This window comes from Lipotes vexillifer, unplaced genomic scaffold, assembly GCF_000442215.2.
Source record: "Lipotes vexillifer unplaced genomic scaffold, Lipotes_vexillifer_v1.1 scaffold1272, whole genome shotgun sequence".
NCBI classification, from domain to species: Eukaryota; Metazoa; Chordata; class Mammalia; order Artiodactyla; family Lipotidae; genus Lipotes; species Lipotes vexillifer.
This window is the reverse complement of record NW_006779909.1, coordinates 1799563-1821412: the sequence shown is the minus strand read 5'-3', so window position 1 is coordinate 1821412 and position 21850 is coordinate 1799563. Positions and strand designations below refer to the sequence as shown.

General features: G+C 43.7%; 1 protein-coding gene across 1 annotated transcript in view; it reads left to right on the top strand.

Annotated features, from left to right (window-relative positions):
• BEND4 (BEN domain containing 4) overlaps positions 1–21850 on the top strand; it is a 27185-nt gene that overhangs the window by 449 nt on the left and 4886 nt on the right. The window contains exons 2-4 of the mRNA XM_007453046.1: positions 1–105; positions 7305–7871; positions 18052–18143. The exon at positions 1–105 is cut by the window's left edge and continues 41 nt beyond it. Coding sequence (XP_007453108.1) covers positions 1–105; positions 7305–7871; positions 18052–18143 — 764 coding nt within the window. The remainder of the gene's footprint in view (positions 106–7304; positions 7872–18051; positions 18144–21850) is intronic.

Here is a 21850-nt window from a genome sequence, read left to right as displayed (position 1 = left end):
CCTCATCTTTCGCCGCCGTCGTCAGGTACGGCTCGGGCCCGGCGGCAGCCGCCGCGGGCAGCAGCAGCGCGGGCGGCAACGGCGCCAGCCTGGAGCTCAGCGCAGGTACCAACTCTCGGGAGCAACTTTCCGTCCCGCCACGGGTGGGGGGAGGGGTGGGACCCGGGAAGGAGAAAGCGGGGACCGAGGACAGCCTCCCGCGCGCCCTGCCCAGGGGGTTGGGGGTGGGAGGGGAGAGCGGGAGGCTCCCAGAGCCGGCTGAGGGAGCGTCGGCGCGTCCGAGCGCACCCCCGAGGCCTCTACGCGCCGGCAGCAACTTCTGGAGGTTCACCGCCGCCGCGTCCGGGGCTTCCGATGGCGCGCGCGCCTCTTAACAGGTGGCTCCGCCGCTAGCGTCCCGCTCGGCGCCCGGGGAGCGCGGCAGGGGCGATCGGCGGGGCGGGGGCGGCGCGCGGGCGGGGAGCGGGGGCGGGACACCGTGCGGTGACAGCGGCGGCGGCGCGGGGAGAGGCGGGCGCTGCTCTGGCGGTTCTCGGGGACGCCCTCCCTTTCCCCTCCGCTGCTTCACTTTCTCCTGCTTCTTCCCTTTATCTGCCTCTCTCCTCCATTTGGTCTTCCTTCTCTTTTTCCCTTCTCATTTGCCCTCTGGTCCTCTTTTTCTCGCTCACTCTGTCGCGGTCACGCCCTAGGGCTGCTTTCCTGCTTTTTCCCGGCGAGCGCGCGCTGTCTCTGCCTTTCGCTGGCCCCCTTTCCCCGGCCACCCCAGAGTCCCCGCCGGTGTGTGCAGGACGCGGGGCTCCTCTGCAGCAGCCGCGCGGGTGGAACTGGCGCTCGCCCCGGCGGCCGCGACTTAAGGGACGGAGACCTCCCGCCCCTCCCCCCAGCCCCGGGAACCCCGGGCGCTCTGGGCCCCGCCGGGTGGGCGCTGCTGCACCGCGGGGTCCTGGGCCCCGCAGAAATGACTGCCTTTCGGGGAGCATCCCCCCCAGGGTACGCGACTCCTGAGAAAAGCCGGCTCTCCAGCCCGGCGGCGGGGAGGGCGACGGGCTGGTGGAGAGGTCACAGCCTGGGGCCTGCGCCCAAGTGTGCTCTCTGCTACCCTAGGACTTGCAGCCCCGTGTATCCCGCCGCTCAGAACGAAAAGTTCCTGCTCAGGCCTTTTACGGCACTTTGGAGCCCCCCAAATCCTGCATATCAGTGAATCCAAGGCTTCTTTTTTCCTCATGAAAATAGGAGCATTGTCTTGAAATGCGTTATAGATGCCTAAGCTCATGTTCTGTTGTTTGTCAATATTTTGACACAAGAAGGATTGGTTTTGAGAAAGAAAATCTAATTACAGGTTATAGTGAAGACTTGCTCTGTCACATCCCTCACTGACTGGGAGATGTTGGCGAGGTTTTTATGTGGATGTCCTTATTGTTTGTGAGGTGTGGTTTTTTTTCCTGTATTTTAATTCCGCTGTGCTTTTATGTACATTGTGAGGCTAGCCTACTTTCACTTTCCTCATTTTTCTTCTGTTTTCCCCCCTTCTTAGTGAGGTTTGTGTGCTTTCTGGGCTTGGGGTCTGGTTTTCTTATATACTACTTTTTGTTCACTCCTTGTTTATTCCCCGGCTCTGCTTTATCTTCCTTTATCTTTACGTTGTTCAGAAGTTTGGGTCCTTTTTCCACATTCTATATTTTGCTTACTCCTTTGCACAGCCTCAGTGCCACCATGTTCATTGGGGTTTTCCCCCCTCTTTATCTGCCCAGTTCAGTCTTTAATCTCATCCTGCTTTCTCCTTTCGGTCTTTGCTGACTGTCTTTCTTTCCGTCTTCTACTTTTTTTAATACAGTATAAATCTGCCCCTTCTCATTTCCATTTTCATCCATAGTTTTAACCTTGCTTTTCCCTTCTATTTTTCCTATATTTCTTTATTCTGCACCAGTCACTTGCTATCCTTTCCATGGTGCCTTCTACTCTGGCAGTTTCCCCACTCTTTTATCCATAAGGAGTTTTTGCTGTTGTTGTTTCCTTCTTACCTTGTTCTGAATGTCCTCTTTTTCAGTGTTTCTTCTAACGTCCTGTTTGGTTTGTCTCTGTCCCCAGGTGGAAATCATATCACTGAATCTAAAGGAGTGGAAAGGGGCTTTTTGATGTCCCTCCAACTCCCTATGTTTCTTATTTCCTTTTAGTTTCAGTGCTGCTGCTGCCTTTTTTTTTTTTTTTTTTTTTTTAGGAGAGGTCATAGAGAGGTGGGCTAGATAGCCCCAAGACAGGATGCCATGTGCTTGTTGGAAAGATGGGAATTGATTGGTAGTTTTCTGCCATGCAGTGAGGAGACTGGTCAGGGGCAAAAAAAAAAAAAAAAGACCATAATACTAGACATCATGAATTGTGGTCATACTATTAATCATTGGGGGACAAAGCCATCTCTTAACAGGCACAGTGATGTGAGTGGCCATCAGAGGGACAGTCACCTGAAGAGCTGATTGGCTCTTTGAGGAACTAGTGGTTCCACTTTGAACCAATAAGCATGTGTGTACAGACAGCCATCCTAGCACACTGGGTGGGGTAGGGGTAGGGGTGGTGATTTGCTTGTTGCACCCTCACAACAGTGGTACTGCAGGGTCTCAGGCTACCTCGTAAACTGAAAATAGTCAAAATGTCGATGAGATGAAATGAGTCAAGGATGGAAGAGAGATCACTGAGTGTCCAGAGAAAATGCAGTGAAAAGATGAAAGGGTTGAAGTGAACCTTATTTGCCATTCAGGGCCATAAACCATTGAGAGGAGAAATACATGATTAAAATAGATTTTTCAACATTCTTATAAAATCTCCTGAAGAGTATAATTTTCCTTAAAAGCAGTAATATGCCATGGTTCTAAAAGCATATTTTTCCTCTGTGGGAGGCTTAGAGTTAAAACCCACGTAGATCTTGATATGCAGCCTAAATTTGGCATCAGGAAATGGGAAATTGCATCTTTAAGCAGAGTACAATCAAAAATGAATTACAATAAATCCTATATAATTGCATAGGTCATTCTCTTTAATGAGATTTTATTAACCTGACTGTCAAGCTTTTGAGTCAGGCAGATATTTTATCTTCTTCAACTGATAAAAGTGTCAGCTATAAACCACCATATAAATATTCATAAATCTACACATCTGTGGCAGCCTATCAGCATCATTCTTTTGGACATTAAAAGCATTCTAATTACTTTCTGTCTAGCAGAGCTGAAATGCTGCCTGTTATAGTATGTGCTTGGCAGGCATGATTGCTTTTGTTTGCCATCACAAATAGCAGCATCCTATTTTATATACCGATGGTCCAGAAAATATTCAGGGATTGACTGAGCAGGATGAATATTAGGAAGCACCATCTGGTTTTGATAGCACTGAGTATATTAACTCATCTGTTAATTTTTGACACATCATTGATTTATTTATTTAGAAAAATTGCGTCCTGTTTTGCTGTGTTGATATTTGCCATTAGGAAAAAAAATTGCATGGCATTTTTTGGAAAGACATACAGTAGTTCATTGATTTAAGACAGGGGTGATGCTTCCAAAGATGCTTTCATTTTCTAACTTCTATTTTCTATGCCATGAGGTCCTCTCATAAAAAGAAGTTATATTAATGTTTTAAGGAAATTATCTATTTTGAACTAGTTGCAAATCCTTTGATAGATGTAATATATGGATACATGGTAGTATAGGTAACAAAAATTTTTTTTCTGCCTCTGCATTTTTAATATTAATATATTTCACCCTTTGTGGGCTAAAATCAAAAGATTACCACTAATCTTGACTACTGTGCTCTCCTTCATAGAAACAGAATACTCTTGGGGATCTGCTGTGATGGGCGAATTCCATTCAAGGCTTTACTTACAAAGAAGGATGTTAAAGTAGGGAGCCTGTGTCTCTGCTGAATTCCCATCCCTCTTCCTCACTTATCAGATTTAGGATGGATTAAACCACTTAAGTTCTGAAGAAATTCTAGAAATGAAGTTTTTAATTACAAAAGTAACAGGGGTTCGGATTCTGGAATCAGACTGGGCACCATTTGCAACATGATATTAGATCCCGACAGATTGCACGATAAAGCAAAATAAATTAGAGAGATGTGCTCATTTTAGAGTGCTTTGTGATTGTGATTTATTAACATTTTACGGTGTTTAATTTTAAGGAAGTTAGGGATAAACTAGGTTGTTTTAAAGCCTCTCTATAAACTGTTGACTTCGTACTTCCTTGCCATCACTTGACCGGAACATTCTGTGCCTAGCGGGGGAAAAGAGTTTAAAAATTCCAAAATACATGTTCACACTTTGCTCAGTTAAGAATCATGGATCAGTGGCCATTCAGTCGTGTTCGTATGAAAACAGAACTTATCTCCATTTCTTAGCGATGATGGGCATCGCACAGTCCTTGTGTTCTAATTACATTCTGTATGGAAAGCTGAAGCATTGCTGGCTGCAATATGTGTTAAGTGTAAAGATTTGCCATTTCCCACCAAGTATAACAGTAATATTTTTCATCATACTCTTCAATGTATTGACATAAAATGCTATTCAAATATAAGGTAGTGAAAAGAAGAGAATACAGCTTTAGGGCTACAGTTGGCATTTTTACATATATTAGTTCTGAGAACAAATTCAGAGTGAAGCATTTGAAAAAACTGCAGAGGCAAGAACAGTTTTATGATTGTAACTATTCTCTGATATTCTGAGTGCACTTTAATACATTATCTTCATAATGTAGTATATTACGTAATGATTTTTTCCTCAGCATATTACGAGTTTATCCTTCAGTTAAGAAAACAAATCATGCTTGTCCCTACATCAGATTTTTTTTCCCCTTAAAATCTATGCCCTAACATGATTTATCAATATGATTAAAACAGCTGAGCTCCTTAGGACATTGGACAAATACATTTGAGCAGTTCTTTCTAGGCAATTCTGTTTTAGCCTTTCCTTTCATATTTTGTTCCTTTCATCGAGGTTATGTTATAGGTGTATAGGCTGTAAATCACTTGGGACTATTCTGATTAAAATGCAAACAGTAAATACAACTTTAGATCTAGAATGGGATTATAGGATTAAATGAATGAAAACTGCTAGTGTGCTAGAATTGAGAATCCCCAATCAATATTGTCCTTTGATTTTACTAATAAAAGAACAAAAAGCCAGGAGTAAAGAAATGAGAATGCAGCATCTTAAACCTCCCCACTTGTATGGTTCAACTGTTTACTTTCTTGTTTATTCGGTTTTGGTCATTGTCAGATATAACACCCAACTATTTGAAGGCTTTCTCCATTAAGTTTTGGTTCAAATCATGAGCTCAGTTATTCCTTTCCACCTGGCTGGGGGCAGAGTCATCATCACTTCCAGTGCTCGGTGTGCGAAATATCCTTCCCATATCCACATCCCTTTTTCTCCAAGGCAGCAAGCCGACTTTATCTTGGCTGCTTCTTCAGCCAAGTTCCCAGCCCATCAATCAGCTCTAGCCTAAAACTATACCTGGCATCTAGTTCTTTCTTTAGTACTCAAAATAATCGTGTAAAAAATAGGCCTGTGCCTAATATTTGTGGGATTCACGGTAAGGGTACAAATGCTGTAAACTAAGATACTCTATTTATTTATAAGAGTCCCCACATGTATTCAGTAAACATTTCTTGAGGTTCTGTGCTGGCCCTCAAACCCCAGTCCACTCATGGAATATACAGTCTATAAATCTCTCCTGAACTGAAAAGAACTGGCCTCTGTGTTCTGACTTGTCATTTTTCCTGAGAGATTTAGGAATGGGAGCATTTTCTTGATTTGGGAGATATGAGAGGTGCTTCCTATATGCTCTGGGCTTTATGGATATTCTTATGAAATAAGTGAAATAGGAGACTTGTACCCGCTTCCCCTGATATCTTAGTTACTTCAGGAAGAATAGTAAGAAAAAACAAAGTAGAGGGTGAAGCACCACCTGGAGGTTTCTGAAGGTTGGTTTGCTGGTCACCATCCTGGGTTTTCTGGAGAAATCAATTTCTTAATCACAGCTATCTAGTCTGTTGTCCCCATAGAAGCCCTCAAGCATCTCACCACTTTTACTTTTCAAGGTTTTTTTTTTTCCCCCTCAGAAAAAAATACAGCCAGTCAACGTTTCCAGAGACAGCAAGTGACTAGTTACATTTCTATCATAAACAACGGATATCGTCATTTAGAACCTACAATATTTTGTTTGTTGCCATTATTCCACGTAGGGTGGGAGAGGAAATGAGAGGTACCGTGATAGCTCTGTATAAGCCCTAAAAAAGTTATCATCTGTCTCTCTGTGGGTATTTATTGATATAAATAGCGCGTTCTGGGTGGTGGTCCAGAAAGAAGACAGTGTTCTTGTGACGTTTACATTTAGGGTGAATTTCCAAGCCCCTTAGACTGACAACATTAAATCACATTTTCACGACACTGGGTTTTCTTCTTTCTTTCTTTTTGAAGTGAACTGATTGTTTTCTGTTTGCTTTTTGCTTTCCACTGATGGACAGTTAATACGCTTTAGAATACACTTGTGGAAACCAACTGGCACTCTCGGCACATACCATGTGAGAGATTTGGTGGGAGAAGCCCTGAGAAGAGGCACTGTTGCTTTTCAGATGCCGCTGCTATAGATCAAGCTAAACATTGGCCTTGACAAGAAATCTAGGTTAGCAGATAGAGTAAAAGAATGGTGAACACAGATGTTGGATGACGCAGTCTTGCTTCGGGGCTCCTCATTATTTGCCTTGTAGGCCCGCTCTTTACTTTACCTTAGACGTTCCGTGAGCTCTTCAAAAAGACTTATCATTCGCCTCCAGTTTGCATCTGGGAGCAACGTGCTCTCAGCAGGGATTGTATCAGCTGATTAATAGCAAGGGCATGAGGGCACTCCAGAAATAGACGTAATGATTGCTGTAAGCCCTCCTGTCAATGAGCAGTTGAGCCTGCAGGGCTGGCTCGATTCATTATAGTGAGGATATTAATGAAGCCAAAGGTGTGAGTTCAGACCTGTGCAGGCCGGTTAATACCACAGAGAGGGAGTCTCTACCCGGTGCCCCCGTCTCGCAGTCCAGCCATTTCCCAGAGTCAAGTTAGGGGTGGCTCATCGGGCACCCCCACCAGTCACAGAGCAGCCAGAAGCTCTGCATCCTATTAGAAGTGGATGCACCATGTCACCTGTGTGTGTAGCAGAGAGTAGAAGTCCATGTTTTTGACATTTTTTAATGTTAAACTCTAGATCGAGGACCCTACTTGTCCCTTGTCTTGGCTGGCAGTCTCTGATGTGTCTTCTCTTGTATTTCAGAGAGTCGTATGATCTTGGACGCCTTTGCTCAACAATGCAGCCGAGTCCTTAGCCTCTTAAATTGTGGAGGAAAGCTTCTGGACCCCAGCCATTCTCAATCCATGATTTCTTGCGTAAAGCAGGAAGGCTCAAGTTACACTGAGAGACAGGAGCAGTGCCCTGTTGGCAAAGGGGTCCACAGTCAGACCTCAGACAGTGTAGACATAGAGATGCAATATATGCAAAGGAAACAACAGACTTCTGCCTTCTTGAGGGTTTTCACTGACTCCCTACAAAATTACCTGCTCTCCGGGAGCTTTCCGACTGCAAACACCTCCTCGGTCAGTGAGTATGGCCACCTGGCGGACGTGGATCCTCTAGCAACGTCCCCCGTGCACACGCTAGGTGGCTGGACCTCCCCAGCGACGTCCGAATCCCACGGTCACCCATCCTCTTCTACGCTGCCTGAGGAAGAAGAGGAGGAGGAAGAGGAGGGCTACTGCCCTCGATGCCAAGAGCTGGAGCAGGAGGTGGTTTCACTGCAACAAGAAAATGAAGAGCTCAGAAGAAAGTTAGAGAGCATCCCAGGTACCCTGCCCCGTTCCTTGCAAGCCACCTGCAACTCATTCCTTTCCAGCGTCCCGTCTGCATGTGTGTGTGCACGCGTGCACGTACGTGTGGCTTTTTGTTGTCGTTTGGGCCGGCGATGTTGAAGAGTTAGAAAAACAGGCATATGCACAGTTTTAGCCCACCAGTGCCAAACGGAAATTTCAAGAGGAGCCACTAGCCTTGTCCTGTGTTTAAGCCACAGTCTTCTGGGGTGTAGGCCTGAAAACTATGGTCCAATTAAAAGATGTCTCCACTGATACATAAGTGATTCCTAGATGTAGTGCAGGGAGATTGAAATAGGCCAGGTTCTGTGAGCTTGAATTTTCTTCAAAAAGTGACCCTGTTCCTTTAAAACGGCTTTTGTATTTTTAAAGACTTCGATGTGTGTGTTTTGTTAGTCCATGATAGAAATTAAAATGAAATGATATCTACACAGGCAGGGCTCAGAGAACAAATGGTCTCTTCTATTCCACTAACTTCTCCCCTTTCTTGTTAAGTTTCAATAGGCATGGTCTCTTTTTAGCGTGCAAACTGCCCATTAAAGTTAATATGCAACTGTAAACTAAAAGGAATAGCTCAAAGACAGACCAGTTATTAAGCTGGTCGCAAACTAGCTGTGCTCCTGGCTAAACGTGAGGCATTTTGCCGCCTCGCAGAGACACTAGATCTGCAGAGTAGTAAAGTCATCTTTATGGCAAGATCTTCTCTGGGTTGCAAAGCCATTTTTTTCCCTATTTGGAAAGCTCCTGATTTTGCCTATATCTTTGAGGTCATTCCTGCATGTCTGTGGCTTATAAAAGACATTAAGACCTTTTTAATCACGCAGCCCATTGATAAAAATTTTTGAGCGTGTATCTACCAATGTACACATTCATTGGTTATTTACATACATATACTTGCATACTAATATGTTCAAAATAAAGCATACATAACATATTTAAAATTTTTAAGGCGGATCCATAAATAGAAACAGAAATTATGTTCTTTTCCTAACTCGGTGTCTTTGCACCACCCAGTTTGGCAGCTGATGTAAAAAGAAGGAAGTGTTGAAGAAAGTTACCCATTTGCTTATTAGAATTGCCAAATCAGAAGTTTATTTTCCTTCTGTCCTTTCATTTAAGAGAATTGCCCCAATAGAGCTGAGGTTTGGCTCAGAATGTTTTGGAATTAGATTGAGTGCAGTTGTGGGAGAGAAGCAAGAGGTGAAGTAAATCCATTCTCCGTTGTTACATTTGAGCCCTGGGGTTAGATGCGGAGTCTTGGCGTTGTCCCTGCCAGGCCGGATCTGACTGCAGCAGAGAGACCGGCGGGACCCAGAAGAAGGCAGTGGAACCAGAGCGCTACTGGTTTCTCCAAGTCAAAGAGATATGGGTGCAGCTGACACACTGGGATTTTACAACCCGCACAGTTTCATAAATTATGTTAACTATTGGTTTTACCGCCAAAAGGGAATGTTACATCTTACTCCCCACTCCTCTTTCATTAGGGGAGAACATAGTGTCCTGGAGATCAGCCAACTGCAGATCCTTACATCAGCCATTCAGAACTGTGGGGAAGAGTTTCAGAGTGCAAGGACAGGTGACACAAATGCCCAGAGTACTATTGCCTAATTCCTAATCGTAAATATTTGGTGAGCCGTCTGTCCTTGGTAAACTTACCAAGCAAATTTGGGGTTCACTCCACCTCCTGTTTCCTAAATCCGTACAGATGAAATGTCTGTGTCAGGGATAACTCATTGCTGGCCTGCCACTAATCATTGTCCTTCTCTGCTTCCCAGAAAGACGAAAATGCTGCAACTTCTTGAGTCCTCTTGATGGTCAGACATTGAATGACAGTTGTTGAAATTAGGCTAATGATCACCACTGTTACTGTAAACATTCCACCACTGTTACTGTAAAGAGTCCCCTCCATGAACTTGAACCAATGCTACGTGGAGAGCCATGATTGTTTTAAATAATCCATACTGAAATTCAGCTATATAGAGAAAAATCAGTTTGTCAGTTATGAATAGGAAAAAAATAGTGTGAAATGCAGGAAAGATTAGCTATTTGTGATTACTTAACTCATGGATTCATTACCTAGGGATACCTTAGTATTGGGCGTCAGGTTGAAAGTGCCCCTCGAGATGAAAGACTTGACTCAAAGAGAGACATAACTGCCCTCTGGCCCTCCTCACCTCCCAACCTCCATCTTTGGCTAAGCAACAAACCAGCCTGTGGGTGATCACCCAAGAATCCACTTTGGCATTCTACGAGCTATGCCTTTGGTGTGGGCAGGGCCGGGGGGAATCTGTTACTTTTATCCATATGAAGAAAAGTACAGCAATAATACTCTGGTTTTGTACGTAAGAAGAATATTTTGCAGGCAGTAACTTTCCTGTGAGATTTGGGATCGATTTTCCCTAAGCAGTATCCGTGCTTCCCAATGATCCCAGTAGGCCTCTGTTATCCTAGAGGCCGTACATTTCCATGGAAGGACCTGGGGCTTTCTTCCTGTAGAATCTGCCCGTATGTTGTACGATCACTCTTCTTACAGCCAAGCAGGATGGATGAGTACAAAGGGGAGAGGAACATGCAGCAGTTAGCAGAGGAAATAAGGTGAACAAGATGATGGGGGCACCTGCAGTGGGTCAGTTCGGGGGCTGTGTTCCTCAGGCACTTTCCTCTCTCTCCAGAGTCAGGCTGTTGAGCAACTCGGAGATTCCAGTTTCTTTCTTTTTTTTTCCCCCCCCTGAATTAAAGCGTTTATATCTGGGAGCAGTTCTTGAACTGAGAGTTCAAAAGAAATGAGCCTATTAGTCTACAGGAAAAAATGCTTTCACTTGGGCAGCTGTAAAAGGGGGAAAGGAAGGTGACAGCCCTCACCAAAAGGAGAGACTGGGGAGGGGTATTCTTTCCGGCACCACCCGAGAGGGCCTTTGTTTATTGTATTATTTGTGAAACATTCAACAAAGTCTTATTGATTATCAACTACAGGCAAACGAGGGGCTTCTAGAAAGTGCTGTCTAACTTACTTTCCAGAGTTATCTGCAGATATAGGCAATTAAATATTTTATCCCAGGAAATAGCATTAGCACATTTTCTTTTGCATTAGATTATCACACTAGAAAATAGAAAGTCTGTTTAAAAGTTTAAATTTTTTAAAAGAAAGTGGAAACAGGTTAAAAGAAAAAAAAGTCACAAAAGGAAGACATTTGGATCAGGAATACAAAGAGCTGAGAGGTTATTAAAAGAAGAATGGTAGGGCTTCCCTGGTGGCGCAGCGGTTGAGAGTCCGCCTGCCGATGCAGGGGACACGGGTTCGTGCCCCGGCCCGGGAAGATCCCACATGCCGCGGAGCGGCTGGGCCCGTGAGCCATGGCCGCTGAGCCCGCGCGTCCGGAGCCTGTGCTCTGCAACGGGAGAGGCCACAACAGTGAGAGGCCCGCGTACCACAAAAAAAAAAAGAAGAAGAAGAATGGCGATGGGCAAACTTCTCTATGGAGAAGATATCAGGTTAGAGTAGTCACATTTATTCAGAAAGCTTACAGTCAGCACTGGGTGAAGAGAACTCATAAGGGAGGGTGGATATAAAATACCATATTTCATCTAATTTAAGCCCCCATTGAATGTAAGACACACCAATATTTCATGTTCCACTAAGGAAGAAGAAAAAACACTGCAAATCGTAATTGCACATTATAATTATCTTTGAACACCAAGTTCAGAGATTTAAAAATATGATAAAATGTGGGCGTTAGAAATATAAAATACTGTATGGTAATTAAAAAGTCACTTCCACACTACTATATATAAAATAGATAATCAGCGAGGACCTACTGTATAGCACAGGGAACTGTACTCAATATTTTGTAATAAGCTATAAGGGAAAAGAATCTGAAAAAGAATATATATGTGTGTGTGTGTGTGTGTGTGTGTGTGTGTGTGTGTGTATATATATAAAAACTGAATCACTGCTGTACACCTGAAACTAAGACAACATTGTAAATCAACTATACTTCAATAAAATTTAAAAAATAATAACTTCCAAAGTAAAATAATTATGACACATTAAAAATACCTTGAAGTTTTCTAAGTGCCAAATATAGAGAAGATATACTTATTGTTGATATTAGTAAAGAACTTTCTACTTTCTAAAAAGTACATTTATGATCATCTCAATTTATCTTCATAACTCCAAACAAAAATTAATATTCCCATTTTACAGACAAAGAGGTTGCAACCTGGACAACGTCTGTGGCAGACCTCAGATTACAATCGAAGCCTCTTGACTCCAGAGCTAGTTTATTACCCTCTTCCACCCTCAAAATGTAGTCGATTCTCATTATTCGCAGTCGTTCTATTCTGTAAGCTATGAGCACTGAATCAGCAAGGCATTACTCTGAGGGGAAATACGGACCTCGGTTCCCGAGAGCCTCTGGTCGCAACATTTTCGTCAGCCAATCACAAAACCTCGTTTTAAGTATGTTTTTGTTTAATGAGCCCTTATTTAATATATAGTATTAATTGGTTAACACTGAATTCACAGCCAGCAACGCTGTGACTCAAGCTTGAACAAAGCTTATCTAACACGCATTTTCCCCTTGAAGCACATCACAGCCTTGCGCTCAGTGACACTTAGACAGCACTTCAACTCTCCGTTTGGGGCTCCTTTTAAACAGCGAAATCACCAAGCAGAAAAAGCACAAAAATGCAAAAACCATGGCACTAAACAGAACATGAAAAGAACCCTTGTTATCATATGAGGGCTGAAACGAGCAGGCCAAGTGTTACCTTGTTCAACCTCAGCTGGGGGTGTGTGGTTCCAGAAATTCATATTTCTCAGTGACCAGCCAAAGTCCACAGTGACCACAAGAGCACCCCAAATACAGATTTGACCATTACAAATACATTTTAGCAAGTAGACAAATTTGCAGATCCAGAACCTGCAAATAATGAGGATCAAGTGTACTAACTCCGGAGGCTACAAACTAGAGAATCAACCTTGGATTACGTACAAAGTGCTGATCCTAGGTAAGGATATTCTACGTACGAAGATTTTAAAAAGATAAATCGGTGTCCGTTTTTGGATAACTAGTTTTGTAAGAAAAAAAAGCCCTTGGAGTAAGTGCAGTGTCGCAGTGCCAGTGCTCTCCCGTGCTGGTGCCACCCTCCAGCCCACGTGCCCAAAAGTGCCTATGGGAGAAGGCTCAGGTCGACTTCTGGTCCCGAGAAACACATTGATCGTACTTAACGTGCGCGTTCTAAGGAGAATGAATGTTCTGAGTAAAAAACTAGAGCGAGTGATAGGAACAGAGAGCAATAAAGGATTGAGTTCTTTTACTCAGAATTTGGTAGAAGTCAGCACAACTGTTGGCGGTAGCTGTGAGACTGAGGGACACAGAACAGCGTGGGCTGAAGAAAATGGCCCTGGAGTCAAACCTGGGTTTGGATTTCTGCTCCTGCCACTTGCTATCTGTGGTTTTAGGCAACTTACTTAACCATTCTGAGCCTCGGTTTCCCCTTTCTGTAAGGTGAGGTTAATAATACTGGAATGCTGGAAGTATTAAGTTCATTAAGTAGCAACTGAGTGCCTGCTAGGTGTTCCAGGAAGCACTCAACAAAGAGCAAACCTTAAGAAACAGAGAGGCAGGGGGCTTCCCTGGTGGCGCATTGGTTGAGAGTACGCCTGCCGATGCAGGGGACACGGGTTCGTCCCCCGGTCCAGGAAGATCCCTGCCAGAAGTTGACCTCATTTCAGAATTCCATTGGAGCACGATACATCCAATTCCACATAGAATTTGAAAAACGTGCTAACATTCATGGTAGTTCTCATTTTGACTTTGGTTCAAATAATCGAGTATAATGATTTTATACTTTTCCAGATACTATTTCTACTTCTACTACTACATGCAAAAAAAAAAAAAAAAAAAAAAAAAAAAAAAAAGAGAGGGACATGGTCCTGTTCCTGATCATACAGAAATCTTAAGTGGCTTTCTCAGATTGTTGATGGTAGTCTTACCTTGTAAAAAGGTCAGCGTTCAGTTAGTTACCCAGGTTGGGAGCTGCAGTTCCATCCATAACCATGTCTCTCCCTCCTTGATGTCAGCCTCCTCTCCTCTGGATTCCACCTCGTACATACCCACCCGTGTGGGGTCCTCCCCCCTCTCCCCACTGCTTTCATCCAGGCCTGTCTCACCATGTGGACTCCTGCGATAGCCACTCAACTCCCCCAGACGCCAGGCTCTGCCAACTGAAAAGGCCCACGTCACCCACTGCTGAAAAGCCTCTATTGGCCCGTGGAGTAAATTCCAGCCCCTCAGTGTGGCATGTGACATCCTTCACTGCCTGAGTCTTCCTGTTCATTTTTGGAGACTCGCCCCTTAGTTCCCACCATACACCGAGTGTTCCAACCCCTCAGGACAATCTGTGATTCCTGAGCTGCCGTGCACTTGCTTCTGGTCTTCCCTTAACTCCTGCTGTCCTTCCAACATACCCTCCTTTTCCCCACTCGAGAAACTCCTACTCAGCCATCAGTACCCAGGTCAGGCCACACCCCTCCATAACAAACCCCTCCCCCAGTTCCCAGGCAGAATTAACCACTTGCTGTAGTACATCATGCTTGCTTCTGTTGAAGTCTATCAGGGCCAGTTTTTACTCTCTGTGTGTCTGTCTCTTCTGGGGTATTGATACGAGGAGAGGCAGGCTCTGTAAGGTCCTTGAGGATGGAGACTAAGTCACAGTCATCCTCATAACCCCGATTCCCAGCCCAGTGTCAGGCACGTTCTGTTGTAGCAGCTACACACGTCAATTCAATTAAACAGAGACAGGACATTGTGATAATCAAGAGAACTACCATGCGTCTGTAGGCTGAGTAACACTTAAAGCTCATTGTTTATTTCTAGACATTTACAGTTGAGGAACTTATACTTTACGGAGACGATATGAATAGGACACTTGAAATAAGCACACAGATGGCATGGTCGTCAGAGGACAGTAAACAATTTCAATCTCCCTATAAAATTGTATGTGGTATACTTTGAGGTAAATGTTTTGAGTCTTTAAATAACAATTATAGGGCTTCCCTGGTGGCGCAGTGGTTGAGAATCTGCCTGCTAATGCAGGGGACACGGGTTCAAGCCTTGGTCTGGGAGGATCCCACATGCCGCGGAGCAACTAGGCCCGTGAGCCACAACTACTGAGCCTGCGCTCCGCAACAAGAGAGGCCGCGATAGAGACAGGCCCGCGCACCGAGATGAAGAGTGGCCCCTGCATGCCACAACTAGAGAAAGCCCTCTCACAGAAACAAAGACCCAACACAGCCAAAAATAAAATAATTAATTAATAAACTCCTACCCCCAACATCTTCTTAAAAAAAAAAAACAGTTATATAGCAAAGTAGATTAAATAATGCTTGAGGAACAAGAAGAGAAACTGATCAAGGTGTTAATGCAATGATCTGCCAGGAAAATTAGGTACTCGAGACCCAAGCACCCTTAATATGGGCAAAAACAGAATCAGAGCAGTTTTCCTTGGAAGGCCCTTACTTAAGAGTCTCTCAGACAGTACAGCCACCAACAGTGCAGAGTCAATTCAGTAGCTAAACGTGAGCCTTGTCTTTGGTCTTCCTGGCCTTCGGCCTTGTGCCCAGATACCACCCACAGGACCCACTTGCCTTCAGGAGAGCCTTATAGCCAGTAAAGTCACATGAAATTCCACTTTCTTCCAGCGCATGTGCATCAGCCGGCCTCGCTCAGGTCTTAGCACTGCTGCCTAAGTACTGGGGGTGTAGAGATGGGAGAGTCGTCCTCCAAGTCCTTCCAGGGCTATACAGGCAACACTGAAGGTCATATATAGCAAAGGAAGGGGAGATAATAGTCATGTAGACATTCTTCAAACAACTTCTAAGTAGTTATAATCCATGCCCACTGTAGAAATTTTTTTAAACTGGTTTTTACAAGGATGATAAAGGATAAAGGTAATAATAACTGCCCTAATTCTGTTACCAAAATATAATCATTTTAAATTATTAACACTTTGGTTTATTTCTTTCCGATCTCTTCTCTGTGCACATAATTATTTTTAACATGGTTGAGGTCACACTGAATATTCAGTTTTGTAAGTGTTTTTGTGCTTCACTTAAACACTTTTTCCCTAAACATATGTAAAGTATGGATAAAGTATCAGAAGTTTCGTTCAAATCTTAGTCAGTCAGTGAGTATTTACAAATTTTACTAAAACTTCCAAACTAAATTCAGAGTAATACCTCTCACATGTCACTTGGAAAAGCAGTGACATATACACAGTTGCATTGCTGCTACCGAGATCCTTCTTTTCAGCAATGTGTAGAAGGGACTCACACACAGAAGTTAAACGGAGTCCCAAAGGCCACACAGTTAATGAAAAGCCAGAACTCAACAGCAACTTGTTTCCTGTCTCCGTTAGCTTCTCAAGTCTTCTGCTTTTTTCCTATAATCTGTGCCCATCGCCAGAAGATCCATTCTCACTCACTGTGGCATCAGCAAAGTGGGTTAGACTGTTTGTTTGTGGAGCTCTAGTAATGTGGGAAATTATTGTTTGTCATTCAGTTAACTTGCTCAAACTTTTTGGTGAACACTGCATACCCTAGCAGAAATGGTGTGGTTTAGAAAGTGGATTTTCTAGCTCTCAGTGACTCAAAGTCTCTACTCAGCCATACCCAGGGTGAAAGTGTCTGTCAGAACAGAGAACTGTTGGCAGGTAAGTGCGCCCCTTAAAAGGAACTTGGGCAAGGTCTGGCAGAATTATAAATAAAACGCAGGGTTTAGTTACATCAGGGTGGGCTCTAAAGTGGGTTAGTCTTTTAGTAGGATGATGAAATTAGAGGTACTTGACAGGTTTTATTAAACTTTGGTTTAATAAAAGTCCTACTTCAAACTGATACACACGTGCCTTCTTTTTGTTGAAGGCACAATCTTGTGGTTGTCCCGAAAATGCTTCTTTAATTTGAAAAATGTATTCAAATGACTATACAAGAGTGACCTATGACACAGGTCTGTAAGACACAAATCTGTAAGGATGCTATTTAAGAAAATATTTTTTGGCAAGAAGAAAAATTTCCTAACCTACTTCTTATCATTCAAATTCTTCAAAAGGATGTTGATGTCGTTTTTGATTTGTGTTGCAATGTGATATCACCTGAAAAACCCAGAGCTATTAGCAGGAGAGAAAGATAGTTTCAGTTTGCTCTCTTAAAAAAAAAGTGCTGAGAAAATGAAGTGAAGAAAGCTCAGTGGTGATACTTTAAAATTAGGGTTTAGGTTAAATATTTATTATTTTCTTCAATGTGACAAAAACATCTTAAGAAAACACACAGCCAAGAGAGATAATGGCAATAATTCGTATCCGTTAGATTATTTACTAAGTTACCAAGACCTTTAAAAGCAATCAGTTAATACTCTGGAAAGGGCTCTAATATAAATCTTAAAATATAAGAATCATTTATGCAATGGTATAAAAAAATGTCAGACTCTATGTTGGATTAACATCTGTTCAGTTTTATTGTGATTATTCAGTGACTCTGTGAGACTGCCTCACAAAATATAGTGCAACAGTTAATGAAATACATAATAACTGAATCTGAATTGGACCAGATCAGGTGAGTTTCTGGAGAGGGGAGGAGTGAGACACTTACCAGAAAAACTACGTGTGTCTGTGTCAGGAAGCAGGTCTAAAGTGCATGGCTTACTGCTTTACTGAAGAACTAGGAATGAATGGCCCTACAAATGAACATTATATCATTGATCCAAAACCAGTGAAACATTAGTTTTCAGTACTTTAATTTTAAAAAGTACCGTCGGGTGCTAATGTTACAACTTGAGTCAAAGAAGACGTGTCTCTTCTGTGAGTTGTTCAGTGTGATATCATTATTATTAACCCAAATTCATCTTAGAGTAGGTTTGACTTAAAAGTTTTCAGTGAGCTGTGCTGAGCCTAAAACTTCTCCCCGAACCATAGCATCTGTTCTATATTTACAAACTGAAATAACTACAGATGTCAAATGAGAGAAGATTCTATTTCCTTTAGAAAATGAGTCTTTTTTTTTTAGAAGTTTGCATCAGAAATCTTTTTAAACCTTAAAGCTTTTTATTTTCCCAGCACAAAATAGCTAATGTGCAATTGCTGCAATTTCTTCTACCCAGTGCCCTGCCAGACGGTTTTAGACTACCTGAAGACGGTGCTTCAGCATTACAACCAGCTTGTGATCCCACAGCCAGCCGACCAGCCGGCCGAGGTAGGTCTCATTCCATTTGGATTTTCCTTAAGATGAAGCATCTTGGTAGTTTACCCATGTATATATATACCAGAACAGATTGGCTAGCAAAACACGTGTTTGACTCTGAGGTTTATGGGTGAGTATATATCCTGTGGAGAAAGATCATGCATCATGAAGATTCAACTCTGTACTCCGAGGGGGGAGAAAAAGAAATAGTTTGAATCCTGCGGGCAAGTCTCCCCCCATTCTTTTGGCACAGAGAACCCACCTGTCGTTCCCTCAGGCAGAGCCAGTGTTTGTTCCAAGTCTTCCCACCCTGAAAATCAGCCCTCCTTTGATTCTCCCTCCGTCCCTCAATGATTATCTTTTCTTTCTCCTTCCATCACCCGAAGCATCCTATCGGCACCTTCATCCTACACCACGACACATCCCGCTCCTTGAAGGTTGGGTCCAGGTCTCGTCCCCATTGGCATCCCCAGTGCGTGTCATCGAAGGCATTTGCTGAATGGGGACCTCATTCTTCTCCCTGATTAAACACTTGAAAGACTGGTGTATATTCATTGCTCCACTCTCAGTTCTCCTTTGCCCTCCCCTGCCTCCATAATCCGGCTCCACCTCCAAGACGCAGTGAATGGTCTGCAAGAGCCCCCCCAGCCTGCTACTCTCCCAGTTGTCCAGTCCAGGGGCCCATTTTCCAGCCCTCGTCATCCGCAGGGCCTCACCCCTCCTCCAGCTGCTCCCTTTCTCTGGGCCTTTGTATCAGGACTCTCTTGTGGTTCCCCGTCCCTTTCTTATTAAGCTTTAAGGAGTTTTCCAACCACCGTTCTCTGGACTTTGACCTTTCATCTCTCCGCTGCCTTTCTCTGCTCAGTTACGCTCTCTCTGAACATCAACCATGTGTGGATTTACGAGTCCCAAATTTAGATCTAGACCCCAGTCCCCAGGACTCGACTCCAGACCATTGTGTCCTACTGCCTGACCAGTGGAACTCACGATGCCTCCTCTGGATACCCATCGTTACTCCTGTTTCCTCTTCAATAAAAGCAGCACCAACCCTGGGCAGAAACTTTCGAGGCATCACGGACTCTTCCTCTTCCTCATTCCTGACAGTCACGTTGAACAGTCTCTTGTCTCTAGTTCATTCTCAGTCACATGTCACCTGGACTGTCGCAGTAGATTCTTTCTTCTCCGTGCTCCACCCTGGAAAGTTATTTTTCTAAAATACAGATCCAAAATAAATGTCACATGCTTAAAATCCTTTGCTCCCTAAAATAGGGTGCACATTTTATTTTTTTATTTTTTTTTAACCGACCCCGCTTTTAAACCCAAAGTCTTTCCAATCAGTTTCTTTCCTTTTTTTTTTTTTTTTTTAACTTATTTATTTTATTTGGTTGTGCCGGGTCTTAGCTGCAGCAGGTGGGCTCCTTAGTTGTAGCTTGTGGACTCCTTAGTTGCAGCATGCTTGTGGGATATAGTTCCCTGACCAGGGATCGAACCCAGGCCCCCTGCATTGGGAGCTTGGAGTCCTACCCACTGCGCCACCAGGGAAGTCCCGGGTCCACAATTTTTAACATTTCTATTATACAAAAAGCACATCTGAAAAGCCCACTTCTTCCAGAAGCTCTTCCTATTTGCCACACCCCTCTGTGCTCAGAGAGCACATTGTTCGTGGGACTGAATCAGAACTTACTTACAAGTTAATATACACCTCTGTCTTCCATCTGGATATGACTCTATGAAGACATTAAATAAGTGCTGTTCAAATTGGTTTGTTCAAAGTGACTTGACAATAGGTCAGAGTTGGTATAGGTCACCAATACCCTTTTGGTGGCTAATATGAAGAGAATTCTATAAAAATATAAAAATAAGGGAAATATCTACATTTCCTCCAGATAGGACTATTTCAAACTTTATTACCCATCATCATCGTTATTACTATATTATTTTTATTGTCATTTCAGGCAAATGAGCATCTTCTCAGTAGTAGTATTTAATCATATTTGATTTCTGTTAGCTGTGCTGAAACAGCATGGGTAACCTCATCCACAACAAAGAGCAGTGTGAGTTGTTTGGGGCTATAAATGACTTTCTCTCTTTCTCCTTCCTTCCTTCCTGTCTCCCTCCTTCCCTTTCTTTCTTTCTTGAAAATGACCTCCAAATGGTAGTTCTACATTTTGGAAGAGCTGTTGAGCTCTTCTGTAGGAGTGGATGCTTTCAAGCTTGGAGAGGGCACCTTCCCTAGATTGCCAGCCCTCTCATCTCAAGTACCTCCCATCTTGAAATAGCCTCAGCTCTTGTTTTAGGGGCAACTCTGAATTTGGGGACAGGGTTTCCAGCTGTGCCTTTTGACTTGTGAGACTTTGGGAGAGGATTTAACCTTCATGGCCAAACAGCCACGGGCATCCTGGCTTGCCAGATGAGCTCACACACCCGAGGGAAAGCTGTTTTTAAAACATACAGCGGGGCTTCCCTGTTGGCGCAGTGGTTGAGAGTCCATCTGCCGATGCAGGGGACACGGGTTCGTGCCCCGGTCCAGGAAGATCCCATGTGCCGCGGAGCGGCTGGGCCCATGAGCCATGGCCGCTGAGCCTGCGCGTCCGGAGTCTGTGCTCCGCAACGGGAGAGGCCACAGCAGTGAGAGGCCCGCGTACCGCAAAAAAAAAAAAAAAAAAGAAAGAAAGAAAAGAAAAGTAAGAACTCTTCATTATAGCCACCGGTATTGAGTGTCTTTTCCGTGCCAGCCGCGGTGGTATTTACTGCATCAGTCACCCACCCGATGGATGTTCATTGCACCTAGTACATGTCAGGCACTGTTCTTCCTTGCTATCTGCCTCCTCCTCCCCCCAGCCATAACCTTCTGTTCCTTATCTTTGTGGAGGACACCCCCATTGCACCTGGGAATCATCTTCACTCCTCAGTCCCCCGTACCCTGGCTCAGTGGATTGGTTGCCTGACCACCTTGGTTTTACATCTCTCATCCTCACTTCTCCATCGGCACTGCCCGTCACTCCAGTCGTCCCTCCATCTCTCCCCTCCTGCCGTGAAACAGCAGCCTGGGCTGAAGGACCCTTCGGGACCTCTGGGCTGCTGCCCATCTTTTGATCATACATAGTACACAGAGCCAAGGGTTGGTTTATGCTCCCGAGTACTCGTATTTTAAACGCATGATAATTTAGTTCTTCCCATGTTATACATGGGGAAACTTTGGTCCAACAAGTTAAAGTAATTTGCTCAAGAAACAACAAATAAAACCCAGAGCCAAGGTTTAGTTCAAACCCAGGCTGACTCTAAATTCAAACCACAAACCACCTCCCTCAGCTGCTTCCCTTAAAAAGGACACAGAGTCACACTCCTGCTATTTCAAGGGAGTATGAATGCTGCGGTGATGAGTTTCCATGGGTAATTCCATGGGTAATTCAGTCACAGTTTCATAGCCATACCTGCTGCCTCTTTCTTTCCTGTTGGCTCCTATACCATTTGCCCTTCTCAGAGCTTAACTGAACAGAGCACTTTTTTAAATTAAAGCCTATCAGTTCCAGATAGTGCCAAATTTATAACCTGTAGTAAATTTGCAGAGTTGTAAAACTGAGTGAGTTTCCCTTCTTTATTTTGTACACCTTAATTACTGGGGAAGGAGTACATTAAAACTGAGATCATGGGTTAATTAATTTGTCCTGGACTGTAGAATTTTATGGACAACCAGACCTAAAATAATGGTCGTGTAG